The 18,020-nt window shown below is 40.4% G+C and overlaps 4 protein-coding genes across 8 annotated transcripts; 2 read left to right on the forward strand and 2 right to left on the reverse strand.

Annotated features, from left to right (window-relative positions):
- The first annotated feature begins 1,238 nt into the window (after window positions 1-1,238).
- Window positions 1,239-9,851, forward strand: Mau2 (Mau2 sister chromatid cohesion factor). Of its 4 annotated transcripts, none has more exons than XR_015533692.1 (11): window positions 1,239-1,541; window positions 1,717-1,896; window positions 2,350-2,472; window positions 2,767-2,895; window positions 3,641-3,749; window positions 4,448-4,642; window positions 5,674-5,921; window positions 6,341-6,546; window positions 6,649-6,851; window positions 7,343-7,572; window positions 8,337-9,851. XR_015533692.1 is itself a non-coding variant. In XM_087343128.1 (11 exons), exons 1-10 carry the CDS (start codon window positions 1,317-1,319, stop codon window positions 7,563-7,565), a joined length of 1,812 nt encoding a protein of 603 aa, XP_087199254.1. In that variant the 5' UTR covers window positions 1,247-1,316; the 3' UTR covers window positions 7,566-7,572; window positions 8,337-9,851. The 4 variants fall into 4 exon arrangements, 3 of the variants coding, with proteins under 3 accessions (XP_087199256.1, XP_087199254.1, XP_087199255.1); XM_087343128.1 differs by having other exon boundaries at window positions 1,247-1,541; window positions 7,372-7,572; XM_087343129.1 differs by having other exon boundaries at window positions 1,250-1,541; window positions 4,478-4,642; window positions 7,372-7,572.
- Window positions 9,852-9,996: 145 nt separating this feature from the next.
- On the forward strand, window positions 9,997-15,285 carry LOC110835113 (decapping and exoribonuclease protein). Its single transcript, XM_022075015.2, has 5 exons — window positions 9,997-11,501; window positions 11,842-12,065; window positions 12,261-12,492; window positions 13,178-13,313; window positions 13,813-15,285. Exons 1-5 carry the CDS (start codon window positions 11,224-11,226, stop codon window positions 14,005-14,007), a joined length of 1,065 nt encoding a protein of 354 aa, XP_021930707.1. The 5' UTR covers window positions 9,997-11,223; the 3' UTR covers window positions 14,008-15,285.
- Window positions 14,168-17,794, reverse strand: Pdrg1 (Pdrg1 prefoldin-like subunit). Of its 2 annotated transcripts, none has more exons than XM_022075018.2 (3): window positions 17,653-17,794; window positions 15,347-15,580; window positions 14,168-14,637 (listed from the first exon to the last, which is right to left on the reverse strand). In XM_022075018.2, the coding sequence occupies exons 1-3, from the start codon at window positions 17,669-17,671 to the stop codon at window positions 14,468-14,470; spliced, it is 423 nt and encodes a 140-aa protein (XP_021930710.2). In that variant the 5' UTR covers window positions 17,672-17,794; the 3' UTR covers window positions 14,168-14,467. The 2 variants fall into 2 exon arrangements, with proteins under 2 accessions (XP_021930710.2, XP_021930709.2); XM_022075017.2 differs by having other exon boundaries at window positions 15,347-15,652.
- Window positions 15,673-17,646, reverse strand: LOC147874842 (G patch domain and ankyrin repeat-containing protein 1 homolog). Its single transcript, XM_087343133.1, has one exon. It carries the CDS (start codon window positions 17,608-17,610, stop codon window positions 16,603-16,605), a length of 1,008 nt encoding a protein of 335 aa, XP_087199259.1. The 5' UTR covers window positions 17,611-17,646; the 3' UTR covers window positions 15,673-16,602.
- Window positions 17,795-18,020: the final 226 nt, after the last annotated feature.

An 18,020-nucleotide genomic window follows, 5' to 3' on the forward strand; every position in this document is an offset into this window, starting at 1 on the left:
TGCGATTGGTCATCAGCGAGTTAATTTTAATAAATAATGTGACTACTGTAAACAGAAAGTGACAAAGCTAAGACGAACGAATGATAATTGACGCTAACAGTGCCATTTTGTGGATTCATTGTTACAAAAACTTTGTTGGTTTTCATTTTAACGTACAGGCTATGATAATAATTTACAGTTTACAAATGATTACCGTTGTTGGTCAACGTTCATTTGTTGCCTCTTCGTCGGTTATCATATGCTTCAGTGTTTCTTATTACTTTTAATATTATTCTCAGTTCACATTGGGTGACTGTCACAGCAGACGTAATTTCGTGTTTCCGGTCGCTGCTGGACATCTGTTTCGAAGTGAAAGCTGTCACAACTGGCAGTAATTCGTCCTGAGTGGTTCCTACGCCAAGGTCCTCCCGGTGATCACCTGGGGTGTAAGTCTGCCGGCGGTACGCACCTATGGGTGATGAGCCTTAAGTCGGCAGTCACTGGACTTAACCCAGTATTCCTCTGAAACTTAAACTAACGCGTAACCAGCTTCCATCCAAATAGTTGTGAAGAAAGCGCAGTCTTCACTTGTCATTCCGACCACCTGGAAATGGCGTAGAGAATTACAACTATTGTTGCATCATCTGAGTTTCAAAGCATGAAATTTCTGTACAAGGGACAGGGCATTGTTTCCCGTAGATATCAGGAAGATGTTTATAGCCTACAGAAACACGCCTCGTATTTCAGATCGATAAAATAAGACGTGCCATACACAGACAGCAGGACCACGGTTAGTCCCAGGGTGCTGTCTTCTTGTGTGACTGAGAATTGGACTGTGGTTAGGTTTTATTAGAAGTATGTAACAATTGTATTTATACCAGATGCTACAGACAAAGAACCGAGTACTTCTGATTATTTCGTTACAAATCATCTGTTTCAAATTAACCTCCAGCATCGTAGATTTGTTGAAAGTAAAAAGTTGAACCCATTAATTTGAGTTTCAGACGTATCATGAGATGAGCATATTATTTTTGCTGTTTTGTAAAGATGAACGTCACGAGACAATGGTTAGCGTTCACTTTTCGTGTTTGGCGGGGCCAAGGTTCGAATCTCGTCTTGAGGACTGCGCATCCTGACAGAAAACAGAGAAAGAAGATTGGATAATCTCGAGGAAAAATATTACGCCTGCCAATTTCGATTATCCGTAACACACCACACACGATGGTTATTGTGGTTACAAGAATGATTACAGATAACAGCACATGTCTGTTGATTGTGCTGCCATCTTCACAAAAGTGCAACGAAATAACTAGTCAATATGTAATAGAAATGTGAAAATGGCGTCTTCTCAAGATGCCTGGTATTTATCTTTGTTAGGTTTGGCGGAAAATTTCAGAACGTCTAGTCCACCAAACATAAAGTTGTGTATACAGTGTTTACAAGCAGTTTTTAATTTCAAACCTCCACCCAGAGTTGAAGCTAGGACACATCTGCAATTGGGAAATATTTTGCTGACCCATACTAAGAACATCGATTTGGCGAGAACTCATTTGGAACAAGCGGTATGACATTTGACATACATTATCACTTTTATAGGTGATTTGTATTCTGTAAATGCAATGGTGTATAATCAGTATTTTATCCATTATCTCCATATCATATTCCAGTATTTGAATACACATTTTGTTGTTGCGGACAACTAGAGCTAACATTTTTCCTGTACTAAATGTTTAACAGTGGCTGCTTTCTCAAGTGATAAATGCATTTGATGACGTGAAATTCGAAGCTGCTAGTGTCCTAGCAGAGCTGTATGAGCAGCAGGCACAATCTAGCTTGTCAAAACCTATCTTGAGGAAGGCCATCGAGCTATCACAGCACAGTGTTTACTGGCATTGCAGACTTATCTTCCAGCTAGCAGTGAGTTCATGTGACAGCTCATAGAAATATTGTATCCTAGCATTACTTTATGATTTGTATTAAATAAGTTTTGGCATGTTTTCTGTTTGTAACAATAAATAAAATCCTGATTCAATGACAGATTTGTATAGGTTAGAAGGCATTGTATTAGATCTACCAATTATGATAGCCATGTGTAGTCATTGTATTGTAAAGTTCTGAAAGTTTTATTGCTGCATGATAAAAAGAGAATGAAGCAGGTTTATATAGTGAACCAATGTACACATTTATTTGGGAAGAAATCTACTTTAAACATTGGCCAGGATTTAGGAGATTTTTTTTTAATTGTAATTTACGTACATCAGCATTTATTTGGAAGACCTCGGGTTTGAATCTTGGCATGGAGACTGCCTAGTCAGACTGAGATCTTTTCTTAGTCACTGCATGGAGTGTGCATTAAAGTTTGTGTTGCAGCAAATTCACGCAAGTGAGCGGGATTATGAGCTTGCGAGCAGCCTGTTGGGGGTTGGGGTGGATTATGCTCATATTTCCAATGCGGCCTACACCAGGGTTCTCTTCCTGCTTAGCAGAGGCATGGTGAGTCAGTGCTTGCTACCGCAGGCAGTTGAGGTGTTCTCAGACGTTACACATTGTTTTAATATTAGTTAATAACAGTATTTCAGAGACTGGAACAAGCTGTCGACTGATCCCAACAGAGTATGTTTTACCTGTGAACAGAGACAGATTCCAGTCTCTGAAATGTCATTCTTAATTAAAATTAGAATGATATATAATGTCCCAATAATTTTGTCATTATAGTAATACGCCATTGTCGCCTAAATTCAGATTTAATTTGACTGTGTTATGGTTAAAAGACCTGTCATGTTGCAGCTCCTGTTGATAGACAAGAAGTTCCAGGAAGTTCACCCTCTGCTGAATCAGGCCGGCCACCTGGTGGATGGTTGGCAGGGCAGTCAGTACCAGAAGGAGTACCTAAAGGTGTTCTTCCTTGTGCTACAGGTGAGGTCACTCAGCCCACATCTTGTGATTTTTCTTAGGATCGTACATGGCCGAGTTATTAATTTTCTGCGATAAAGCAAACATTTTGCGCCTCGCTACGGTGGCCGTTTTGACAAGACTTGGTATTTCTTGTAAACGCATCTCTCTGCATTTATTTTTTATTAATCATTTGTCAGCTATTGGCAAAATATTATATGTGTGTGTGTATAAATTGAATTTAGAGTAGGAAAACTTTATATTGTCTTTATTATGAATTAACATTCCACTACAATTTTTATGCCATTTGACATTAAATGAATGAAATTCTGTGTTGTTTGCCTTGATTATGCGCTCACGTCTTACTTGGCGGGATTAAGTCTTTGTTTATATTAATAACACGGTCAGAATTTTCTGCAGTCATCATGTTTAGGGGATTTTAATACCTTTGAAGGACTGAATCCTCATAATATATAATTGCTTTATTTTCTTACAAAAGCTTTGAGTTATTTGTGGCAAATGGTGCCAGACAAAGCATTCAGTAATTCATTGCCAGTTTGCCGCAGCGATCATTTGATCAAAAAAATGTGTAAAGAAAATTTGTTGATGATGTTACTGCGAATATTTCCAGTTTGCTAATTGTATGTCGACATACGATGCTGAAGGATTAAAGAAAGCTATCGTGTATCGGACCTAACGTTGTGGACCCCGCCCCGAATGCTGTTATATTCTTCTCTTGTTTGTGTAAAAGAGGGAAACATGTTGGTAGGTGTGCCACTACCTGATGGCAGGGCAAGTAAAGAGCGTCAAGCCGTGCCTGAAGCAGCTTCAGCAGAGCATCCAGACCATCATGCAACCCTCTTGGCCCACAGACGAGAGTGAGTATCTTTTATTGCAAGGCTTGTTCGGCAAATATAAACTGAACTTCCATTCAGAAACTGGCGTTCAAGTTTCCAGTATAGTCATATCTCACCACATTCCAATTCTCCATCTTTCGTACCAGCCATCATCACTTGAAAAATTATAAAAGGTCTTCGTTGAAACGTTCATAGCCAACGAGCTGGTCGTAAAATTCTGTCTATACTTACGTCTTCCTTGAGGTTTTTCTGACCAAGATTTTTTTCCCTTGCCCATTCCTAAAGACATACCAAAAAAAAATCTGTCTCATTTGCGACATGTAACCTGCTACTTTTTATGGTGGGGGGTATTTAACCCCATTTCCAATCCCCAAACTGGAGGACCACCCCTCATTGACTGTCTGTTGTTTTTAACTCAATCTATTCATATCTATGGGTACATTTAATCAATCAGAAATATGACGACTTGCTGATCCAGGTTGATAAGAGGGCCACTTCACATTGGACAACCCTCGCGCACATATCTTCAGCAGTCTGAGTACGAAATAATCACTTGAGACTAGGTCTGGACTGTAGGATTGGTCATTCGGCTACTTAAAGCTGCAGGCTTGCGTAACAGCTCGTGGATCCATCCGTGGGATTTTCGAAAACAAATTCCCCTGCACGTTGCTGACCACGGCAGTGAAAGACAGAAAGTTGTGTACTCATACACATTACTGGCTTGTGGTGTCATAACGCCACTGTTCCAGGTGTGAGTGGCCCCAATGTGGGGGACATGTTCATCTGGATGCCAAAGGAACATCTGTACGTGTTGGTGTACCTGGTGACGGTGATGCACAGCATGCAGGCTGGCTACATGGACAAGGCACAGAAATACACTGACAAGGCACTGATGCAGATCGAGAAACTAAAGAGTACGTGTCTTCACTTACACTAGGAACTTTTCAGAGTGTGTGGGTTCGTAGTGTACCATCTACCGACCTTCGTGGACAAAGAATTAATCATATGTCGGAGGCATATAAAATGTTCTGAATCAGAGGACAGAATTTCAGAAGATTTCCGTCTTCTGGGTTGTTGCGCTGTGTAGTCTGGTCGATGTTAACCAATGTTTCAGAGGTCATACTGCCTCCATCATCAGGGCGATGAGTATGAAGATTTCTGTCTTCTGGGTTGTTGCGCTGTGTAGTCTGGTCGATGTTAGCCAACGTTTCAGAGGTCATACTGCCTCCGTCATCGCCCTGATGACGGAGGAATTGACATCGACCAGACTACACAGCGCAACAACCCAGAAGACGGAAATCTTCATACTCACCGCTGTGAGAACCTCAGGTCTTACACAGAATTTCAGAACTTGCCCATTAATGCCACACAGATAGTTATTAATCAATTAGATTTTCCCAAGAAAATATGCATTAAGGCATTTCATTATTATGAAGTGTGTTGTGACTTTATTAATTTAATTTGCTGATTTATTTTTGGTAACATATTTCACATCCTTCTTTCATGCGGAAATAACCAGTTTTTTGTTTTTTAAGTCAACTTGAACAGTGCCTGGTTCCTAATCACTGTTTATTAGATTTTAAAGAAAGCTCATTATTTTCTGAAAATGTATTAATGAACAAGGTCACGTTTGTCTGCGTATATTTGACTCTTCGTTTAGAAGAAATATTTTTTGATTCATATGCATGCAGCATCGTGCAGTTTTGTTTTTCTGGTCACTAATTCCTTTGGTATTATAGATAGTTCCCTGAGTTTCAGAGGATCTTGTTATGATGTGTAGGCCGTAATTCCTCTGAGACATTTGTAACTACCTGCAGCATCATAACCCAGCAGAACACACTCAGATGAAAATGTCATTGCACCTCTGCAGTTGTTATATTTCATTTACTGAGAATGCGTTGGTGGGATGCTGAGAGTAGTAAGCGCCAACCCTCTTATGTTCTAGTTGTGGACAACAGGCCGATTTTATCGGTGTTTCAGCTGATGTTACTGGAACACATCATCATGTGTCGGCTTGTGATGGGGAACAAATCGCTGGCGCTGAGTGAGATCTCGCAGGCCTGTGGTCTGTGCCAGCAGCAGCCACGGCTCCTGGTCACGCACCAACCCCAGCTGCACACGCTGCTCGGCCTATACGCCATGAGCATGAACTGCATGGAAGCAGCTGAGGCTCAGTTCACCGCTGCCCTTAGGGTCAGGTCACTTTGTGACACATTAACCTTCTTACTGTTTGTGCTCAGATAGTATAATGACTGACTATGGACTAGACGACCGGGGTTCGATCCCCAACAGGGACAGAGGATTTTTCCTCTGGTCTTTGCGTCCAAACCAGTTTTGAAGCCCACCCAGCCTCCTATTCAATGGGTACCGGGGTCCTTTTCCAGGAGTAAAGTGTGGCTGATGTCAAGAATGAGTAGGAGCTATACCTCCACTCCTCCTAAGTGCCTACATGGTGTAAAGTGGAACAGCTTTATTTACTTTCACTGTTTGTGCTGTAGAATTTACACAGGATCTTTTTGGTCTGAAATCCTGATTGGGATGTGATCTATAGTAATTACGTACTTGAAGAAAATTGACAAGGGAATTTAAAAATGACTGTTGTTACGTTGCAGACATCACAGGAGCGAGAGCTGTGGACATTTGCAAATTTAAACCTGGCCATCGTGTACCTGCGTGCAAAGCGGGAGCAAGAACTTGCAGCGCTTCTGGATAGAATTGACCCCAATACGCTGCCCTCTCACTCACACAGCCTCAGGGCTGCAGCATTCTACGTGCAGGGGCTCCAGTCATTCTTTCAGGCTCGCTACAATGAGGCCAAGTAAGTGCAGGGAGGATGCTTTTATTTGAATTGATGAACTTCTTGGGTTGGAATTAGGATATGTTGCAGACTTGAATGGATGTGTGATGTTGAACTGCACAGGCGGTACTTGCGAGAGACGCTCAAGATGGCCAATGCAGAGGATCTGAATCGTCTGACATCGTGCTCACTAGTGCTGTTGGGCCATATCTTCTTATCGCTGGGCAACAGTCGAGAGAGTATGAACATGGTGACACCTGCTATGCAACTGGCAAGCAAGATTCCTGATGTGCACGTCCAGCTGTGGGCCTCTGCCATCCTGAAAGGTGACGCGAGTTCCTATCACAATATAGTATCTAAACTTGAGGTCTGAGTTCAAATCTTTAGTGATGGAATGGCTGTTGGGAGTGCGGTTTGTTCTAGTTTTTATAAGTCTGCATAGGCCATTATCACTTTCAAGTCCTTTTTAATGCTTGATTATCCTTTATTTATGTTTCTCCTGGCTTTAAAATCACAGTCCCATATACTGGTCTTGGCAGGTAGGAGCAGTGAATCTGTCTGACAATGTAGTGGAAGAGGCCTTGGTGAACCTGCCATAGCCCCAGAAAGCCAACATTTGACATCAAATGGCATCCGAGGAGAGGTAAAAGCCTGCGCAGTGATTGCTACTCCATTCCCCTATCCCCATATTATAATGTTTGTGGTTCAGTGGTTGTGGTAATTTCTTACGGGGTAATGAGGAATACAAACCAGGTATCGTATCATTTGAGCTCATGTGGTATCGTAACAGATGTATGTCCCTTCTGCTCCGGCAAAGGGCGCGTAACAAACGTTGTAACTGCGCAGACCTGTACCGGATGTGTGGGGACCCGGTTCGAGAAAATGAAGCTTTCCAGATGCACTGCAACTTCTCCCAGATGTTGCTGAAAGACCACTTTCAGGCGTCGCAGATGCCAGAGCACAATCTGACGAACTGGACGGACGGTAGCTTCCCCATGCTTGTCGGAAATCCCCCCAGCACATCTGACACTCTGCTATGAGCTACAGGTAAGTTGTTTCGCGGGTTTTATAAAGCACTGTTTTTAACCTACGACATGGATCCGAGATCGTAAAATGTCTTCTATATTGCTAACATTTTTAACTAGTGCACAAAAGATAAAAATGTGAAAACTAGGGGCAGTAATAAAATGTCTGGTACTTTTATTTTTAATATTTGGATTTAGTTTGAGTGTGTTTCATTGAGTACGCACCTGAAGATAGCCATACAGGATGTGTTGGTGGTAATTTTACTGCGTCTATTTACGTACCACTTCTGTCACACATGGATGCCACCCTTAAAATTAAAATTATTTTTCTTTATGCTTGAGTTCATAGTACTGAAGAAGGTGCAATTACGTGATTTTAGAATGTAGAAAATTGTTTATTAAGGAGTATATCAATTTATATTCCTCACTTAAAACAAGAGATGCATAAAAATCAAATTTGTATTAGAGACTTAAGCAAAAGTGGATGTTTGCTGGCTTCTGTTTTAACAGTAATGAACGCCAAAAATGGCTCTCTTCTGGGTTGCAGTGCCTGGTAGAGGTTTGCCAGCATTTCAAAAGTCCTTGCCCTAACGATGGAGACAGCCATCTTTGTATTGTCTGCCATGAGAACCTCAAAGCCTACTTGGTAATAGACCTTCCAGTTCCGCATCAAGCAACTATTATCATTGAGTTGTTGTTGTACATGGTATCTGTTAAATCTTTATTCCTAGAAGTGTTTTAGTTGAAATTTGGTGACATGCTGTCTTAACCTTCTCTTTGTTACAGGTTGCGTTGGCATAGTGGCTGAGATGTAGGGGTTGAAATTCCATTGCACATGTCATTATATTTTTTCTGTGGATGATGGGGGATGTCCTCCCACAGGCCAAACATTTCTCCTGTCTGGAATGCCTGCAGGCTCTTTCAGAATCAAGCCTCAGGAGAAACATCTACTTGCTTTCTTATCTTACCAAAGAAAGGTAAAGTTCTGCAAACTGAAACATTATGTGGGGTGGACACAGGTCACTTTGAGACGTTTCATTCAGTCGTTAACACGCACGATACCTCAGAATGAGGAAAGATACTGGGCTGCCTTCTACTAATGGCAGTGTTAATTATCTTTAACTGGTAGCAAGTCAGTTAGAATTGTCACAGTATTATGTATTAAATGTGCAGAAATATAATTGTCCTGTATTGACATGCAGGTCCTATAGAATGATATGGGTGCATTATTCCTTCAAAGACGTGAAAGGTTAGTCACTGATGTCAAGATTAAAATGCCCAACACTTGGCAGCTACAGGACTTCATTTCAGCACCACTGTGACTCAATTTGCAGAACCCTCATCCTTTTGCATAGATTGTATTTATGTACAAAAGATCACATTCTTCATAATTAAGAAATGTTGACAATTACGAATTTCACTACTGATTGATTTTATTCTATTCTGTAGAAGACAATGGGAAGAACATCTTACAGTTTGCGCACTGAACATGATAAAAGATCATAGTCATGGTATAACAAGGGTTTGTTGTATTTGGACCTAAGTTTGGTGACGTAATTGGAGAAAAGTACATACTACTCATCTTGTAATACTGTTAACGTTTATCGTACAAGAATATGGGATTTGAAACCCAGTACTTCAGGGCTGCCTGGGGTTTAACCTTTATTGGCCTTATATTGGGATACACGCAGTGTTCCAGTCAAGAGTCCAGCCTTGCAGTACGTGACTGTGCATATGCTCTGATACACAGCTGATAAATTTTAAAGCACTTACATTCAATACATTGTATGAATTTTGCATGGAAAATGTCTTTCTGTGGAATATTACCATATCAGCCTGTAACATGTCACAAGACTTCGTGACATTCAGGCACACACCTTTGCGAAATTAATCAGTTGTTTTTGTCATAATCTGTAGGTGTATACATGTGTGACTGGACATGATAATATCAATAGTGAGACAAATATAAGCACAGACATTAAATGCAAAATATTCTGAAGATGTGTATCAGCTTGTGATACAGTAACGATATTTTTGGTTACATAACATTTCTTTCCCAGACCCTGTACCCTAATGTCTGCTGTTATTGCTGGTGGCTGAAAGTCCTTCCATCTCCATTCTTCCTCCGTGTGCTTCCGACAGACAGTGCCACTACCTGCCTAGTAGCAGGAGACATTTATTCAGGTATACCAACATTTTATTTATGTGTGCCTTTGTAATTTCTGCAGTTGTGAGGCCTGAACTTATTTTATGCTTATTTGCAGAATATGGATTTATCCTTATAAAATATGTCAATGTAAACAGTGCATTATTTTGTAGTGAAACCACTCCTGCTTTGTATCCATGTCATGGATTCAGAACTTGGTGTTTATGTAAGTTGTCAGTAAGGTTTCCTGTGGACGGATCCTAACGTACAGCCAGTGCATCTCACCCTTTTAATAGGTCAGAATGCCATATTTGTTTTGTAACTTATGCAGCCCCACCCCACCCTTCTCCCTTAAGGAACTGACAGTGTTGCTGGATTGTACCTAATATTGAATCTTATGTTTCCTTTATTACATGCTGTAATTTTATTATTCAGTATAATATCCCCACTGTCAACAGCTTAAATATGTTGATATACCATCAGTATGTTGTGTTAATTTTGAGAATAATAACATAAGAGATTGCAGATTCAGTAGGCACACTGCTTTGCATATTACAACTCCAATTCAACCTGATAGAAGTCTTGACAGCTTGAATGATTTTGTGAAGTAAATAGTATGGAACATGAAGACAGGAGATTTGTCCAAAATGTTAGCCACATATAAGACGACAAGCTATCCCAACCCGGAAGGCCACAGCCTAAATTCAACCTGCCTTGAAATTTCTTTGATACTCAAAAACAAATTCAGTTTAAGTGCGATCACTGGTTTCATAGATGCACCTCATAGGTTTTATGAAGGGTGAAGGACCTGTTTGTGAACATTTATACACCCTGCATAACTTTTCTAATATTTTATACAGTGCAGTCCCCTTTTGTTCTTGTATTGGTATTTATAATTTAAGACTGTCGATATTCAGGTATGCATTTTAATAAAATCAAATCCTTTATTACATTATTGTAACAAATGTAAATATAACACATCATGGGTTGGCAGGAAAATTAAACTACGCTCTTTGTAGTCACTGGTGATGACATGAACGTTTTTGAATGGTACTCACCCCATTACTAGTTCAACTTCTGTGCCAGGCGCACGTATTTCAGAAGACTGTACGTAATGAAGTAAGATACATAATGCAACTGTGTCTAATATGACGTGCCCACGTTTGTAGTCATCTACGTCTAACAACATAACCTCAAATATGTGACCAATGACTGCATTCTTAACGTAGATACGTCATGTTCCAGTATACTTCGATAAAAAAGACGTTCCTGTGTAATAGAAGTGGTTTCATAATATTATGGCTAAGGAAGGAAGAAAACCAGACTAGAGATTTTTATGTTTAAAAATTTCACTCGAACGTAATAACTGAGCAAGGGACTCTAAATATCACACTTTTAATTGTATCACTTCGATTTCAATATAACATGCCGTAGAAGTGAAACGTCAGTTTATATTTTGTATTCTGTGATTTTACACGATGTGGTGATGGACGGCAAACGACGTCAATTATCACTTCTGAAGAAATTATGGATCGTCATACTCTAAAAGTGGAGGAAAGGCCAGTGATAAGAAAATTTCCTTCTTACAATAAGCCTCTTGTAATTGGCTGTTTTAGCCTTGATTCAGAACGTAATTACTGCGGAGACTTACGACAGTTAAAGTACATTCAGTTTCCAGCGAGTTCTGATGTTAAGTTTGATTTGGATCTTGGAAGAAAACATGTGCTAAAAAAAGACACCAGTCGTGATGAAAAACTAGATGAACTTTTAAGATGGATGCTTCAAAATCCCAACGATGGAAATCGGTATGTTTTTGTGTCACTGTTAAACAATTCTTTCGGAGGATTTATTTAGTATGAATAGCTCGTCGATGTCTTGCTAATTATTGCTTCATATTCAGGTGGTTTTCCTAATTATTTTTGTATTATCAAACTCTGTCTATTATAATGCATTCATTTTGTCTCATTAATGACACAGCATTGCATGCTAGTGAGTGAAACTGATGTGTTCTTTATAAGAATCTATCAGAACTTCATTACAGTGTTGACTGCCACCATGTGAACTGAAATTTTACTTGGATCATACATTGTCTTAAAATTTCACGTAATGAATATCTACAGAAACTAGTGCTATGAATGTTTACAGGGTGCCAGCCGACTTTGTGTGCTACCGAGGTCTGCTGACAATGTTGATGTGTACCCCATATGAGAAAGATGAAGATTGGATTATCTGTGCAACCAAGTGGAAGGGAACTATATTTTTGTGTGCTAGTGAGACTCGGAGGAAGCGTCTTAAAAGGGAACAGATGACAGACAAGCAGAAGCAGTTCATGTCGTGGGGTTTCAAGTTCGAGCAGTACATGAGCTCAGGTAAGAGACTTCATGAAGGTTTTATGTATCATAGATGGAAGAAACTAGGAGCAAATGGAAATGGTTAATGTCTTGAGACTAGAAGTTTAAACTGTGTTAATGTCTAGGGTCAGGGAGACTCCCACAATTGAGTTTCTCCATATAAGGTGATTGTGTTTGTGTTACTTTAATAGATTTATCTGAATTTATTTTCAGACAAACCTGGGAGAAAACCTGACGTGAGTAAACCTGTGAATGAACGAGAAGAATTCTGTGTGGTGTTCAGGACAAAGCTGAATAACCATTATCTGCTGTTTGGAGCAGAGGTGGATGGAGTGAAGAGCAAAACTCAGATTAACAACTGTTCTGAGCTGGCTGGTGCCGAATTTGTAGAGCTGAAAACAAGTCGACACATTGAAACGGTCAGGCAGCATCATAACTTTAAGAGGTAAGGGTTGTGATGATGAATGTAGGCCAAGTTAGAGGTTGTCATTACATTATCTGTGTATTTGCTGTACCTTCTTAATTAATACAGTAGTTCAGATATGAGAATTTCACGGTGGTAAAAATTTGGATTGTAGTCTTTTGCATTATGACTTAACATAAATCCCGAACATCAGCTATACAAATTATATGGTAATTATCCATTTATTTGTAATTTATTTAAAATGCTGTCAATACCTCAAACCATATAGCGTCCAATGATAGGATTATTAATGATCTGGAAAGGATTTGGAAGGAAGCACTCATAGTGTAATTTATGGTACCATCCTGTAATTTGCCCAGAGGAGCTGAGGAAAACCTGTCAGGACATCTAGTCTGTGTGGACCCAGGACCTCCTGAATGTGAGACAGAAGTGCTCAACAGTTGGCCATAATACTTTGTTCGTGTAACATGACTGCCATCTGGTCTTCATAAAGTTAGCCACTTTAAAGTTGTAGGCACATGCACATACAGGCAGGCATCTTCCTAAAGTGCTGTATTTCCTTTGAACACCAAAAGAAAACTCATTTCTGAAGAAATTATTCCACCTGTAACATTAAAAATCCTATAAGTTGATGGGCATGGACAGGCGTGGTCTCTACAGTGTCTCAGTGAAATGTGTGTGGCTGATAATGCTCTTACTGCTTCAGATTCAAGCTCATCAAGTGGTGGGGGCAAAGCTTCCTAGTGGGCATCAGGCAAATCGTCTGTGGGTTCCGAGACGACAGGGGAACAGTGCACATGTTGGATACCTTAGAAGTGTCACGACTTCCCAAGATGGTCGAGGTGAGCTCTCTTAATGTGTAAACTTCATTATAAACCTGAAGAACACATACAACATGATGTAATTACGATTGGGTTGGCTGCGAGTGTGATATTCGTCATCTTTTAGACCCAGAACAAAGTAGGAACACTTTTAATCTTTCATGTATTTTCCTTTGTTTTAAGTTTAATTACAGAAAAGTTAGAAAAATCTAATTGCTCAAAACTGTCTCGTTAATAATTTCTAACTGAATACAGGGTACTGTCAGCCCATTTTGTTTTTGTTAAACCACTTTGCCATTTTTCAGTTTTCAAACTCTCAGTCAGTTTATATAAAGTTCATTGTTTTGCACATTCCATTTTACTCTGTAATTCCTCAAAACAGACTTGACGTCGCAGTATTCTGCGTACTTTGCTCAACTGCCGCATTCATAAAAGATGCTGAAAGGGAAAGGTTTTGCTCAGAGTTCTTACTGTAGATATGATGACCATCTGGTGTTTTGAATGCGTGCTTCTGTTGTAGAATACTTGGGATCCAAGCATCTGCATGAACTTTTGTGACGAAGTTCTGAGCTTTGTGAGGCATCTGGTAGTGGAGGAGGAGGGCCCGGACACAGTCTGGAAGTTCGAGTGGAGACCGCACGAGGATGTGACAGCAGTCAAGATACCGGGGCCATCAGAGTTCAGCTTCCTTCCAGCCTGGTTTACTGCACCATAATTTTATTTGGATAGGGCTCATCCTTTCCAATTTCTCATATAGTGTCACACAATATCTGGAGGAAATGCGATAATTTTCCTTCACTTCTTTTGTGGTTGAAACACACATAAGAGGATATTGTTAGTATGTGAGATAATGTTAACAGGACAGAAGAAACATGCTCTGTACAGAAACAATTTATTTTAATTATGGAAATCAAAAAAGTGCATTACATGTATCAGGATGTATGAAGGATATGAAATATCCATAAGCCAAGTGAACAAAATAGTTTCCAAAGATGGAAATTAAAAAAATGCCAGGATACAAGCAGTCAATCACTTTCGCTTGGCCACTTCAGCACTTTATCTTGGACCAGAGGTGTGTCTCACAAGTGTCATTTAAATTTTATAAAGCAGTCTGACAGTTCTTCTTGCACCAGGAAGGAGGGTTAGAAATATATGTGTTCTCGTTCTTCCGTTTCTCAAGTATGTCGTCCGATAACCTGTCCCATGGCACTTAATTCAGACTGGGTCAGTGGGTTTAGCATTAGCCCAGGGACAGGTGACTGGAACTCCATGTCTCGTAGTCTGTTCACCTTCACCTTGAGCTCGCTACGCAACTTGTTAATCTCTGCATCTAGTTGCACCTGATCTGTGAACAAAAGCAATGCACAGATTACACTGAGAACGGACTGCAAGACGTCCGTCTGATAAATTACAGCGGTAGTAGATAAAAAGCTGTGTTGATAACCCCTGAACAATTACAAGCTGCGTGGTAGGAGAGAATATAAAAATTGAACAGAAGACCTAGACATAGATGTGAATATAATATTACATGATTGGAAAAGTGTACTGTTTGGAGTATACTGAAATTCCGAAGAAGTTCTTGTCACCAGCCAGTCGCTTTGTTCTAACCACTGCCAAAAGAAATTGGGGATTTATGTCTTACTCAAAATGTTTTCCTAGGAACTACCTAGGAAAACCATGAGAGCACCAGAGCATGAAAAACACCTAAAAATTGATTTTATATAAATCAAGTGGTGGGGTGTAGAATGGATTCATTCGGCTAACATGGATCAGTGATACCAGTGCCATAAAAGGCAGGGAATTGGAATAGCTGAATCACGGAAAGCTTCTCAAAGACCCTGCTCCATGGAGTGAACATTCTGTTTTGCGACTATAAGAAATACTACAAGACTTTAACTCATCATGGCCACACATATGCATTAAAATAAATAGATATTAGAATCTGAAGGTTTGTGATGGTATATAATTAAAATATAAAACTTCTTGGACATTATCCATTGTCCTAATTTCATTAAAAACCCATATTCTATTCAATAATGATAGCTGAAACTTGCCCTGGTGTAGCAGTTCCTGTGCCTTATTAGCAGGTATCTTGACGAGCAGAGAGCCAACAGTAAGCCATGTCTTGCCACCATCCTTGTGCAGCGCTCTGAGTGCTTCTCGGTTTAGATTGCGGCGCCTGTCCAGTGCTACCACTTCCCGCTTGTCCGAAACAATTTCCTCTCCAAGCCTCTCCACCTCTTCCAGGTACTCCAAGCTATGCTGCGGATTCTCTAGCAGTCCCAGCTCTGCCATAATCCAACCCCACGTAACACATGACAGACATCCATAAATTACTTGATTATTAAAAACAGGATATTCTGGAAAGAATGCACGATGCTTACTTTGTTGCTGTTATATATTTTACAAGAATACAGTTTTCAGAGATATGTTACATTGCAAACTTTCAGGGCCCCACATTTCTTCTAGCTTCTGAATAATGCTTAAACTTTCCAAGAAACCTTCAGTTACCTGCCTTTGTTACAAACTTACAAAATATTGATATCTTCTACAGACACTCATACCTCGTAACTACCTAAATGAAACAATCTTTTGTTGAGTGCATTTCTTTTTTAGTATAGTGTATTGGTTCCTCATCAATGTTTCCATAGTTACTCAGAATAAAGTATAGTTAGACTGCAGCTGCTAGCTAGACTCATGTGCCTCAGAAGTGCATCTCAGTTATCCTGCCCTACTATGTTCAAACCAGTAAAAAAAAAATTGATCTCAACTTTGGGATGGGCATTCCAAAATTTTAACATTCATGTTACCCACCTTCACACAAATTTTGAGTGTTTAAATAAATCTTACTGGGTAAAAGAAGAGGGCCATTGTTTAGACTGGTTGAAATCAGGGGACTGCTATTACAGCCTTGCAGTATTTCAATTTCAACTTAGATAGCAGCAAACTCGTGCTGCTACTCTACAAGATGCAGAAATCTATTTACTATTGATGTGATAACTGCTATCATTTCTTGGCCATGACAATATTTTGTAGAAATTTAGCAGTCTCCATCTTCTGGACTTACAATTGTAGAAATGGTACATTGCTTCACCATTCAGTTTAATATTCTAAAACATAAACTCAGTCTGCCGAACACCATGTCATCCCAAAATGAAGATATGAGCCTTAATGTACTACTACCAAAGTCTGACCATCTTCGCTGCTGGTGAAAGTGTACATGGGCAATTTATGATCGTATGGTGCATATATGTTGCCAGAACAGCTAATTGTGTTGTGTACTTCTATTATCTGAGGGCACACCATAACATCAGAGCGCGTCTCCTAGCTCTCGCCGTAATGCCCGTTCCTTCCTCTGTTCCCTGGCTAGTGCTGCATCCCTGTTGCACCTGCTACTTGTTTTTCTTCTCGTCCGCTTCAATTTAAGAGAATGAGGATTAAAGTGTGTCACTCGAGGCTTCTCTCGGCTGGGCCCTCCCAGCCCTTCCCTATCTCGTTTCAGCACTGTCTTCAGTGGGAACTTGTGCCCTGATCCTTCAGGGCCCAGCCCTTTCTCCCTGTCCCAACCTCCCTTCACAAGTATCTGATACCCCCTGTTGCTCGCTGGAATGCTGTACACTGTTGGTATAGTAGTTTGTGTCCTGCAGCTGAAGAGGTGAATTGTTGAGGTGGCATGCTGTTCTCTGCTGGTGTTTCGGAAAGTTTGCTTACAGGAATCACAGAAGAATTCAAAGTGCCCAGCTCCAGATGGTTGACCCTGAACACCAGACTCTTTGTGGCCCTCTGTGATTGCCTGCACCACTGCAAGGTGGCCCTGTCTTCTTGCAAGGGACAGACAAGTGTTTCCACTCTTGTCTCTCAGGCTTACATCTGCCCTGTGGTTGAGGAGGAACTTGACAACATCCAAAGCACCAGCATAGGCTGCAGACATCAGTGGAGTCCATCCATACTGATCCGTCATGTTAATGTTGTAAGAGCTGGGCAGAAGAGCATTCAATCCAGCAACATTGTTTTTCTGAGCCTCTGTCAGCAAAGCATTCACTAACTTTGTTCTGTCTTGGCATCTGTTTATCCTTACAATAGAGTGGCCTGTTACCTCACCATGTCCTCTGCTTGTGGTCGGCTTGTCTTCAAAAGAAAGATCTGAACCCACAACTTCTTCATAGATACGTTTTGCTTCTTCTCCAGTTAGACAATTGCCAGTTACCTTTCTTGTCTCGATATTATCTTCAGTTTGTGAACAGCCTTCCCTAACAAATCGTTTCCAAGGAAAGTCCACTGTTGAAAGAGCTTTCCAATTGGGATGCAAAGCCATCATAACACAATGTATGTTAGGATATTCAACACTCCGAACACTCACCATCTACCCGATGCGCCATTATGTCTGCTTTAGTCCCTTTCACCTTCTTGTCGAGTGGGCTAATGCCATGTCGCCGTTGTTTTTCGTTTTGACTCGCTTACATGGCGCAAGATACTACGCGCGGCTCTACTTTCTGATCAATAGCAAATGTGTTGCTTTTTTTAATCTGTGGTATTGGTCGGTAGCACAGTACTCCCCACTATGTGGATTGATTGCCTCGATTTGCAGCAGGTGGACCAATCGAATAACCATCAGATAGCAGGGAGAATAAGAAAATCCATGTTGTTGACTTCAAGCCCATGACACCAAATTTCCAGTATGTTGGTAATAGAGACATCCTGTTTGGTAATCCGTGACCAGGTCGAGCG

This window comes from Zootermopsis nevadensis, unplaced genomic scaffold (assembly GCF_977971745.1).
Source record: "Zootermopsis nevadensis isolate Lab colony 2312 unplaced genomic scaffold, Znev_1.0 Znev_ptg000004l, whole genome shotgun sequence".
Lineage (NCBI taxonomy): Eukaryota > Metazoa > Arthropoda > Insecta > Blattodea > Termopsidae > Zootermopsis > Zootermopsis nevadensis.